The sequence below is a fragment of the Xenopus tropicalis genome, chromosome 1 (assembly GCF_000004195.4).
Source record: "Xenopus tropicalis strain Nigerian chromosome 1, UCB_Xtro_10.0, whole genome shotgun sequence".
Lineage (NCBI taxonomy): Eukaryota > Metazoa > Chordata > Amphibia > Anura > Pipidae > Xenopus > Xenopus tropicalis.
Window position 1 is genome coordinate 153,548,243 of NC_030677.2, and position 12,272 is coordinate 153,560,514.

Genomic DNA, 12,272 nt, shown 5'->3' on the forward strand with positions numbered 1-12,272 from the left:
AGAGCTTTGGCTAAGCTCAAGTGTATTATCTACTCTAATTACTATGGGATACTCCCACTGCCTTGAAATTACTATGGGATACTCCCACTGCCTTGAAAGCTGGTCATACACTAAAAGATCTGCTATTTGGGAAGGTTGCCAAATGAGCAGATCTTTCCCTGATATACCCACCTTGAGGTGGGCAATATCTGATTGATCACATTGATGGGATGGAGGCTATTACATGAGCGCATCAATGAGCCAATTCATTCCTTGCCCCAACAGGACTTTTAAACCTGCCTGATCAACATTTGGACAATTTTTTATCCAGATATTGGTAGGGATGGCCTGTTATGCGGCCCCATAAGGGGCAAAGGCAGGATTTGCACAACTGAGGTGCCTTAACTCAGGGGTCCCCAACCTTATTTGTACCAAGGACCGGTTGCAATGTGTAAAATGTTTCCACGGACCGGGGGGAGGGAGGGTGGGTGCGTAGCGCGAATTTCAGACGCGGTTTTCATGCGTTTATGTGCGCGTCGTGGTCATGTCGCCTTTGTGTGTATGTCGCGTTCCGTCGTGTCTCTATGTGTGTGGCACCCTAACTGATGGGTTGTAGTATCTGGCTAGTGCCAATCTGCTGTCCTCCGCTCACTCCTCTATCTGAACTAACAGACATGGCATTGGTCTAGATGCAAACACATGTAGTGGACTGCATGAAAATGCATACTCTTGTGTTTTCGCAAGGAAACCTGCTCCGTGTGTTTGCACCCAGGCCCATGCCATTCCTGTTAATGCAGACAGAGGAGCAAGTCCGGGCAGGATAACAACTGTTACTCAGACCTGTGTTGCACAAGCTTCTTTCTGTTTATATTCTCTGTAGGCCCAGCTTTGAAACAATGATGCAAGCCATCTGATTAAAAGAACTAGGAGAATTGACTACTGTTACATTGTTTTAAGAGTCAGACTCAGAGGATAAACCTGAAATTACATTGAAACACAACATTAAAAACAGTGACATTTTGTATTGATGCATATTGGAATTATATTTACTTTTGTTATGCAAAAAATAAGTTTTTTGGTAGAGTTTTCCTTTAAATACAGGATAAATATATGTATAACAGACTGTGGCCTCCTTCTGTATTGCCTTTCATCTATAGATTCTCTCACCTATCTCACTCCCAAGCACTGTAATGTGATTAGTAAACCTTCCCCCACTAGTGCACTGTGCTCTTTGACCCCATACCGGTTGTTCGTGTTTCTTTTTATTTTTCGCTTACATTTCATTCTGAGGACAAAGTTGAAAGTCCTACTGAGAAAATCAGAGCAAACAGCAACTGAGCTAAATGTTAACTATACATTAGTGAGACGGAGAGGAGGAGGAGTGGATTTATAGATCTGTGAAATGAACTACAATATAGCATATACCATTAAAATGAAAGGCAAACTAACCTGTTAAGCAATAAAAGCATATGCAGGGGATATTTCAGTGGATATTTTGTTTCTTTATTTGCAGAAAGCGACAGCTGGGGAACATTGGGTACTAGATCACTAATAGTTAAATATGATTAAAAAAAACTTCCTGTAGCCAATAATAGTGCTAAGTGTACCCTACACCTACAGTTATTATCTAAAAGTGTAGCAGAAAATCAATGGGCTTACTTCAAACTCTCCTTCTAATCAATTGAATGTTGTTGACTGGGTGGAAGGCAGCCTGCTGACAGTCACACCTTTTTGTTGCTATTACCTGAGCCCTTATTTTACGAGATGTTTTGCCCTAGACCAGTGCTGTCCAAATGTATTACATGTAGTGGGCCAATTAGATCTAATTCAACAAGATGGAGGACCAGATTAAATTAAAATGATGATATCATACAGTGTATCATATGTCTATGAGCAGGCTACGGACCATAAAAAGCCTTTGGAGGGCCACCTACATTTGATTATGCAAATTACAGTCTGGACTTGGTTGGCCTTAGGATAACAATTAGCATAGAATCCACAAAAGATTTATTCAAAGGCCAAAAATAATAATAAAAAAAACAAAACACAAATACAAGAGTATTGTAGAAATGATACCTATATTGGCTAACAATAAAAATACATTGCAAGCTTTCGGAGCTCTAAGGCCCCTGAGCCTTAGAGCTCCGAAAGCTTGCAATGTATTTTTATTGTTAGCCAATATAGGTATCATTTCTACAATACTCTTGTATTTGTGTTTTGTTGTTTTTTTATTATTATTTTTGGCCTTTGAATAAATCTTTTGTGGATTCTATGCTAATTGTTATCCTAACATTTATCATGCACAGTGTAATTAAGTTGCAAAGCAGATAAAGTAGGTAAATAAGATAACAGACTACAAGAATACAATCTTATCGGGATACTGTGATGTGTAGTTCAGCAATAACTGGATACACTATTTGAAGATAATCAGGCTAAAGTAGTCTAGGGGCACTTAGCATACAATGCACTCCCCCCAATACATAGGAGCATGCAGAGCAAGGCCAGGTCAAGGTTGCATGATAGTGACCTCTATAAATTCCCAAGGAGAGTGTCACATACAGATGCAAGATGAAATAGTCCTGCAGCACTGAGCATTATTACTACTCTCACATAAATATATGGCAGGGTTTTTAAATGGCCTTTAAATTATGAGTTGCCACAGCCAAGGCTATCCTGACAAATGGACTTGATTCTTTGCACTGCTCTGGATGGTTTCTAAAGATACTATGCTTGTTTGATTAAAATCAAATAAATAATGTTGTGGGTCCATGTATTTCCCCTCACTTTTCTTTATAGAAAGTAAACATTTATTCTGATATCCCAAACATACTGAAAATAATTGAAGGAGGGGACGGAATGGCTAATGAAAGACCCACCAAGGAACAGGTTTGGTTGCTACAGTGTCAGATAAACAATCTGCTTCTGCACTTTAATACTGTACTACATACCACCCAGGGGTTTACAAAAGAGCAAGGTAATCAGCTTGAAAAAGGAACTAAAATGTTCTGAAAGCTTGCTATGATTATCTTAGTTAGCCAATAAAGGTATCACCTTTATACCACTTTTGTTATTTTTTATTTCAAAAGGGTTACCCTGTAAACATGTTGACTGGCTAACACGGTACATCACCTTTTCCTGCAAAGCAGCAAGCAAAGCTGGTGTAGATTCTGTTTCAAAATACAGGTAGGAGATATTTTACTAAGTACACTTTTCAAGATATGTTTTTTTTTTCAATCATTTGAATCTCCAAATTGAGTAGAATAAAAATATTTAAACATTAAATAAAGCCCATGGATTTTTTTGCGCCACTAAAATGGATTCACACACACACACACTTAGTTATCATGAATTACAAATTTAAAAAAATTGCAATTATTTGCTAAAATAGACTCTATGGGTGATGGCCTTTGCATAATTATGAGCTTTCTGGATGTCAGGTTTCAGGATAATAGATCCCATTCCTGTGTGTATCATGGTTTGTGGGTTTCAAAAATGTTTCTATAAACCTAGCCAGTGGTGGCCATACACCTTAAGATCGCCAAACAAACAGATATTTGCCCAATACGGTCACCTTGTGCTGGCCAATATTCGGATGATTCAATTGTTTGGTACTTGGATCAAAATGGGCAGAAATGCAGGCTGATTTTTGGCCACATATCTATAGGATTGTTTTAGTTGCATAAAAATGATGTGTACTGCCAAACAGCCTTCTCTAGACTGCCAGTCCATAAAGGGGCTACCAAATAGCCGATTAAAGCTTATTTGCACCCCCAGGAACATTTTTCATGCTTGTGTTGCTCCCCACCACTTTTTCCATTTGAATGTAGCTCACTGGTATAAAAAGTTGGGGATCCCTGGCTTAAAGGAAATGAACAGTGCATTACAATGAGTCTGTATTGTACAGAACATCAGCACAGATCTGTAGCCTTATTTTCTGAGCAAGGTGCTACACTGGCAGATGTGTAGGTTTATTATTGGGTGTCTTGATCTAACATAATGGCCCAGATACAGTTTGATAAGAAAACACCTCTCACAAAGACAGAAAACTATGGAGAAACTGAATTAGGAGACAGTGTTTCTAATTACATTGAACCCACCCAATATATGAAAACTTACCCACGGATTTTAATGAAACAGTGCCTCTGGTGTACATATAGTATTAACAAAACAAATGGTAAAATCCTTGCCCTGCCATTGCAAGCATAATGTATCATCCTGAGAACCCTACTCAGAGAGACAAGCCATATGCATTAGGTAGGTTTTTCTAATTCCATAATGGGCAGTTATATTGCATTAGCAGACAGCTTATTGATAGCAGGATGAAATCATGCATATAGTGCCACTGTAGCCCGCAGTGTCAGTTGCTACTTTATTGATGGATCTCTGCAGTGTCTCTATGGTGTAACTCCCAACTAGAGGCTGCTTGGTGGGACCAGCCCAGTGCTGATGGGCATATGCAGTAACCAATTACAGGGATACACCTGACACAGTTCTAATTCACCTTGCTGTATAGCTGAGCTGTGTGACATTTAGATGAAGAGTTCCCAAGCCACAGGGAAGCTTGGAGAGCAGCCAAGTTAAAGTGAGAGTGGAAAGGATAAGTATGGTGTAAGTTAGGGGAGAGCAATAAGCGACTCCTGAAACAAATCTATGTATCGCCGTGCAACTGTTGCTCTGAGACAGTCCCCCTCATGCCCAGACCTAAGCCAGACATCTCTGCCACACTGTACCCAGCAAGAACCATTATTTCAGGGTGTGGGGGGGTTGTTACACAGGGTATGTCACGGAATTAGAGCTGGCACCTGTGGCATTGCTCCTGCCCAGCCATTGCATTTCCCCTGCTAGAGACACACAAACACAGAGCCAATGCATGGGGTGCCACATACACCCAAACAGTAAGGGCTGGCTCACTGTCACTCACCTGCCAGGATGGCTTTCCCCGGGTGAGTAAGCTTGGAACCTCCTGCAGGAGCCGCGGCAGCCAGAGACCGATACCCAGCTGGCATTGCCACAGGAGATCCCGTGAGGGCAAGGAGAGGCGATCGGGGGAGGCAAGGGGAGCCGCTCTTGGAGCCCATGATGTCGGTCAGAGTGGGGATCGCAGCGCCGCTACCCGGACACAGTGACGTGGAACTGCTGCCTCTGGAACGTGGAGACCGAGAGCCGCTCGGGTTCCGTTGGTTCCGGCAGCCACTGTGTCCGGGCTCCGTGGAGAGGGGCAGAGCTAACTCTATTTCCCACCCTCAGCCGCGCCCAGTCCGGGGACAGCCCCGACTCCGTACCGCCCTAGTGGGAGGGGCCACCACAGACAAATAACACGCTGAATAGGAGCGCAGCGCAGGGGGAGTTGCAACCTTTGCTTGTTATTGTGTTAGCTCTTCAACTCGCAAGGGAGCATGGGAGTTGTAGTTCATGCCCTTGTGGAGGTTGCCCTCTTCTGCTGTGGGAATACGCACAGGACTGCCAGCAAAGCTCTGCGCAGCTGTACTGTGTGTAATGCTACTCTGTATTGCGCCCATCTATACAACGGCATCCTGCACAAGTGCCCGGGGAATTCAGGGAAACCTGTGACACATTGGGAATCGTGGCACAGCAAGCCTGCGCGATGCCTCATGTTATGCGGGAAGCTAGCCAACAAATGGCTGTGGTGCAATAAATGAATGTGACACGGGCAATATATTTGCAAATACAGTCAAGTCATTGATCCCTGCCATTACAACGCCTTTGCCCTCACACCTCTGTGGCAACGACCGCGGCTCATTCACTCCTGCCACACCTCTGGCTACATGGGCGGGGCCAGCGGCCGCCAGTCTATCGGCAGATATAAGGACAGCCTATTGGATGTTCCAGCTGACCAACCCGCTCCCCGCTCACCAAGTGCCTGCTTTTAAACCGACTGCCACACAGACAGGGACTTGCTGGTAATTCATATTACTGGGTAGCCTGAGTTATAATGGAATACAATTGCAATTTTTTTTTTTTTTTTAAAAAGACAACAGAAGTTATAGAAAATATTAATCAGGTAATGGCGTCACGGGGCTCGGTTTTGAGTGTAAACACGTGGGCAGGAAGGGCGCAGAGGACATGGGCGGGGGCCCCTATTTCCCAGAGGTCATTGCTGAACGTAAAAAACTAGAGTTACTGCTGACTAAATATGAATAAATATCCATAGTGTTTATATAGGGGATTTCCTATTTACAGACGCCCACGCCCACCCCCCCCGCCTTCCTGCTGTGGCTGAACTACACAATCAGACCTTAGGCCAGCAGGGAAGAGGCCCATGGAGCCTGGCATTTAGTTAGCTGTACTAGTGGCAATAGGTGCGCAAACCAGAAACACATGCATTTTGTGCCTGAAAAAAGGATACAGATACATTTTGGCATTTTGCCACCAGCTGAAAAACCAACAGAAAGCGCACATTGTGCCATAGCCCTTAATACTGGGAGCTGAAGTTTAAAACAGCTGGAAGGACACAAGTAAGAAATTTCTTATTAATATAGTTTCCTTTCTTTATTGGTCAGTATTCACTCATCTCAATTATGATCTTTCCTGCAACCATTGATCTTCGTTCCCTCCGCTGACGTTCAGTGCTAAATCATCCGATATGGAGGTAGAAACTGATGATGATTCAGCCCTAAATGCCTGCCTTTGCAAAATCTTTCATCCCACCTGATCGACGAGACAACAGATATCCAATGCTCCTGCTATTTTGGTTGTCTCGCCAATCCACCATACATGCACCAAATATCTTATGAAACTAGGTTTCGTATGATAATATCCACGCGTGTGTGTGTGCGCGCGCGCGTGTGTGTGTATGTATGGCCACCGTAAATCTATCTCAGCCACAGTGGCAGATTTCACATTCCTGGGATCCTGGCTCAGTACATGCCCCACACTCATTCCAACCATGCAGTCTTTCACTACTGATGGCTTCCCCCCCCACCACCACCTTCATAAAGGTGGCCATACACGTGGCGATCTGACGATGTTTCGTACAACCATCGGTCGCACGAAACATCGTAAGATCCGCCACACACCATTCAGGGCTGAATCGGCAGGTAAGGAGGTAGAAACAATAGGATTGCTACCTCCTTCTGCCGATTCAGATCTGAAGGGAGAATTTTGGTCAGGCGCCTTCTATGGCGCCCGATCAAAATTTTCAAACTGGTCCGATCGGCGAGTCGTCCGATATCAGCAGGTTCCTGCGATATCGGTCGACTCGCCGACATACCATACACGCACCGATTATCGTACGAAACGAGGTTTCGTACGATAATATCGGTACGTGTATGGCCACCTTTAGGGTTGTACATGTAAGCAAGGGAGGTCAAATAAATCAGTTTAGAAGGTGGGACCAAGATAAAAGACCAAAAAAAAAATCTAGATAATCCTCTGGTGGACAAAAGGTTTTTTTGTGGGCAGTCTGAAAGATGGCTTGTTGGATATCATTAGCAATTACTGTGGGCAGATTAAGAACTGCACACAATGCAGTAACTATGGACCCAGTGTACTTAAAAGTAATGTCAGTTATGCATCATTATTATTAATTTTCTGACAGATTGTGGCAGAAGGGGCATTGTGACATTGTCCACTCACTGCACTAAAGCAACAGCACCTGTCACCCACTAATTCCGTGCAAGAAGCAAACGTATGGAGGGGAATGTCATATTTGGGGGACATCCCACTGGAAAGGCAACCTGTGTGATAGCCTAAGGCTCATTGTGTCATGCTTTCCAGGAGAAATGAGATGACCACCTAAAGCTTTCAGACTTTGACTTGGGTTCTCCTTCCCAGGATATACAGGAGCTTTGGCAGTATGCATGAACAACAGCACCCACTCAAATCACAACCAAGGGAGCCACATTGGGTTCTGGGAAGGCAGCACAGCATATTTAACAGCTGTTTAAACCTGGACCAGCATAGGTGCCCCTGGCCACTTGGACTAATGTAGCATATTTGGGCAGCCTTTCACCCCTAACGATGTGCCACCTTAAGAAAAGGCCTTTGTGACCTTTCCCTAAATCTATGCCTAATCGGGCCTCCCTTAGCTCATAATACTGTTGCAACATTTACTGACTTAGTGTTTTAAAATAGCGAAGGTTGTTAATAGTCATTTCAACTCAAAGTTCACTCTATTTGACCCACTGGCTTGGGTCTCCATTTATATCACTTAGTCTCCTTGACCCAAAATGGACCAGCCCTAGGCCAGGCTGTCCTGCTAGAGTTGATATTGGAAACCATGTAACAACAAGGAACACTCTAAAAATGTTATTTAAACAGAATTCTCCAAAAGGGAATATGCTAAAACATTGCGCTTAGCCGCTAATATTTAAATAAAGCACTACTCATTTTGCACATGCAGCCTCCATATTTATTTTGGATTGTTGGCAATATTAATTTTAAAACAGACACAACCAGGTTTTAGCCTCAGTAAAGGTAAACAGTAAAGGTTCTATAAACAATTTCTGTTGTGTCCTGTTGTGTGGAATTAAAACACACTGGGCTGCTTTCCTAAATATACTTTGGCACTTTGTTCATTTAATATTTGTATAATTTGTTTTGGATATTTCTAGCTGGAAATGAAATGGAAACACTAAAAGATGTCAAGACATCTGTTAAAGTTCAGTGTCAGAGTAGACAACAGCAGGGGCAAAGCATCAAGTAAGAAAGTTGGATACAGTCAATACACATCAATCAAGACATACATCTTCAATATTCCAGCAATAAAAAAGTGCCCTTTTAACCATTGGTGTAGACCAGTGCTGTCCAACTTCTGCAGTGCTAAGGGACGGAATTTCTCTAGCATACATGGTGGAGGGCCGCTAATGGAAGGCAGTTTTGACCACTCCCCTTTTTGAAACCACACCCACTTCAAACCACACCTATTTTATCACAATGGTGGTAGCACAGCAAAATCCCAAATGCTTGGTCCTTACTGTGGTGATATCAACCATCATTCATATGTGAAAGAATTATGTCATATTAAGATATACCCTTAAATTCCATATGCCTCCTCCTCCCCTGTGGATAGCAGAGCAACCCCCAGTACATAATTACATACCTTATGGACCATTTAATGGCTATTTCCAACTGCTAACAAACTCCCACAACAAACCCCTGCCAGGTTCACCTCCCACAAGCAGCATAGGGCAAGCAGAGTATGGCACACACAAGCAGCACTCTGCCTGTCCTATGCTGTCTGTGTGTGCCATACTCTGCCTGCCCTACCCTGCCTGTGTGTGCCATACTCTGCCTGCCCTACCCTTCCTGTGTGTGCCATACCCTCCCTGACCTATGCTGCCTGTGTGTGCCATACTCTGCCTGCCCTACCCTTCCGGTGTGTGCCATACCCTCCCTGACCTATGCTGGCTGTATGTGCCATACTCTGCCTACAGTACTTATGTCTGAGGTGTGAAGAAGTGAACAATGTGGGTGATTACAGTCTGAGCCTGAGGTGTGAACACTGCAGGGGGTGAACAATGCAGGTATTAAAAGGTGTGATAAACACAGGGGATTACATGTTTAAACAATACAGGGGGATTACAGCCTGAATCTGGGGTGAGTACCATGCAGGGGGCCAGTTAATCTCAGTACTGATACCATTTAATGCTTACTCAAAGGTAAGCCATCAAACCAGCCAGACAGGTGGGGGGCCACACAGAGGGGGGTCGGCCCGCGGGCCGCCAGTTGGACAGCACTGGTGTAGACTATTGCCACCTTTATATATTCATTCAAACTGGATCCCAACCAAAACGCACACTCCCTTTATAATCTTCATGGCCCTCTAGTGGCCTGAAAAAGTAGCATAATTTGGGCCGCATCTGAACATGCTACACAAAGCTTTTCAAGGCTGCACAATGAATGCAGCTACTTGATATTTGCCATGCCAAGCAGGATCGTATATGCTGTTCTGACCAAACTATAGTTATTGAAATGGAACGTGTGTATGTAGCAGTACAAGAATTTAAATAACTCGTGTTCATAATTAAGAGTTAACATGATTGGTCTTTAAATGATAAAGAACATGAAATAACCTGCACAGTTAATACAAATGATAAACTTTAAATTGAATAGCAATTTTTCACATTAAAAATAAAAGTAGCTCATACATAAGGTAAGATAAAGATGTACCTTTATAGATACAAAATAGAAACATATCTGCTGCCAATACTGTCTTCTTGCTACACCGGCAATGGTTACACTTTTAGCAACACCACATGATGGAGTCACATGTTCTCAAGCAAATTATACTTTTTATTCTGGATTAGCTGCTACAGTGTTTGAATATTGTAAAAAAAAAAATACAGTTTAAATGGTCTTTGAATATGTTGATGGTACAATCATTACTCAGCAAATGATTCTCTAATATGAAATCAATCATATTGTCCAACAGCACATTTATATTCAGAACCAATAGGAGCAATATGCCTGCTTCATTGACATAAACTCAGGGCTTTTAATAGGGTGAGTGCCACTGAAGCTCTGGGCTACCAGATTCATGCTGTATTTGAGTGCCAAAGGGGAGCCCAGGTCTGACATACTCAGGACACATGAAATGAGCTTTATCTGGGCCAAAAAAAGGCAGCCAATACACTGACTAATAGTATCTGTTTAGTATCTGTCAACACGGCACTTCTGCAAATGACATTTTCAAACCTGTCAGAATGGAATATAAACAGTTGAGAGCCTAATTATAAATATAAGCAATAAATACCAACACTGAAGTCTCACTAATCATCTGTTTTTTTGGTTCCTTGGATCAGTGACCTGAAAACCTGATACCATTTTCTAGTATGTTTTTAAGATGACAGTAAACAATCATGAAAAAGACATTGAATTTTAAAAGCCATAATATTTTACCTTTACTGAAAATCAGTTATCATGTGCTCAGTATACAACTCATCCCCTACTCCATGATATGAGAAACCTATAGCAATTTCTAAATGCAAGGGGCCAACATGTATTATACAAGCTTTATTAAAAACTATGGCAAATAGCAACAAAAACACGAGAAGGCTTCTCATGACCCAGTGAAACAGCTTCACCATGTAAACACCAAGCCATCCATGCCATATTCATATGGCTGAGCCAATAGTTAACCACATGGTGAATTAAGGTAATGGTCGGTGCCTTTCTAGTGGACGATATCTCTCTTACTTACAAAAGTGACAGGAATGCTGCCACAGTGAATCCCAGTTACCGTAAAGAGAGACTCAAAAACAGATCACGTTGTCTGCATTAGATGAACCTGGTCCCACTATGTGACTCGGACCACCATTAAGCTCCCTACCCAGTCCGGTTACCTGACCCACACCTGAAATGGGTTTGTTTACCACCCAACCTGGGGACCCACTGGACTGGAAGTGACGTCACCATGGACCGGAAGATACATCACTCTGGAGGTAAAAGGAGAAACTTGCTTCATCATGGGTGGGTGGGAGAGCTGAGACCTGCAGCTAAACCACATACCCAGGTAGGGTACCAATGAACTGCCTGCCTGGTTGGTGAATTGTGAACCTTCTAACCAAAAGCAGAGAGCTTTAAGTGAAAGTTTGAGATTTTGTTGAATCATTCATACAGTTGTGGACAATGGGAATTATATAATATATATTACAATTGGAACAGTCAGGCTCCTGGTATATAATTCCACTTAGGCCTATCCATAACTCAGGTTCTAAATATTTGCATGGCTTCCAGAATGGAATACGGTTTAATCAGCAGCATTTCATGCATAGAACACAATTAGAGGATGGCTCAGCTAACAAGTTATAAAGAGCTTTTCTTTTTTTATAATATCCATGATTTGTACAATATTCATAGTCATAAATTAAAGAAAAATACTTCAATACATAAAATGTTAAAGAAACATGTAGCCTGGAAAGGACTGGGCAAACACAAAAACACATGAACATTAAAATAAAAATGAATTAAATGGGTGGCAATATGGTTTTTAAAGGAGAACTAAACCCTAAAATAGAAAATCATTAGAAATGCTGTATTTTATATACTGAACATAAACATAAACATTATGAACTTACTGCACAAGCCCAGAGGTTGAGAAGCCTAATTACAATGATGATTTATGCTTTCAAAGTTGTCCAAAGGGGGCTGCCATCTTGTTACTTTGTTATACCATCTTCTATAAGATCTGGCTCCTGCACATGCTCAGTTTGCTCTGGGCTGCTGTTGGGAGGCTAAGCTTAGGGAACGTAGTAAATTATCAAAACAACAGCACAAAGCCAGTGGCTGCATAAATATGCAAAAGAATCCCCCAATGAGAATCCCAGCTGATG

At 42.4% G+C, this 12,272-nt stretch overlaps 1 protein-coding gene across 1 annotated transcript in view; it reads right to left on the minus strand.

Moving 5' to 3' along the window:
* Window positions 1–5,187, minus strand: part of slc25a1 (solute carrier family 25 member 1) — a 30,104-nt gene extending 24,917 nt beyond the window's left edge. The window contains 1 exon segment of the mRNA NM_204060.3: window positions 4,901–5,187. Within this exon segment, the coding sequence (NP_989391.1) occupies window positions 4,901–5,057 (157 nt within the window). The 5' untranslated portion in view covers window positions 5,058–5,187.
* Between the last annotated feature and the right edge of the window lie 7,085 nt (window positions 5,188–12,272).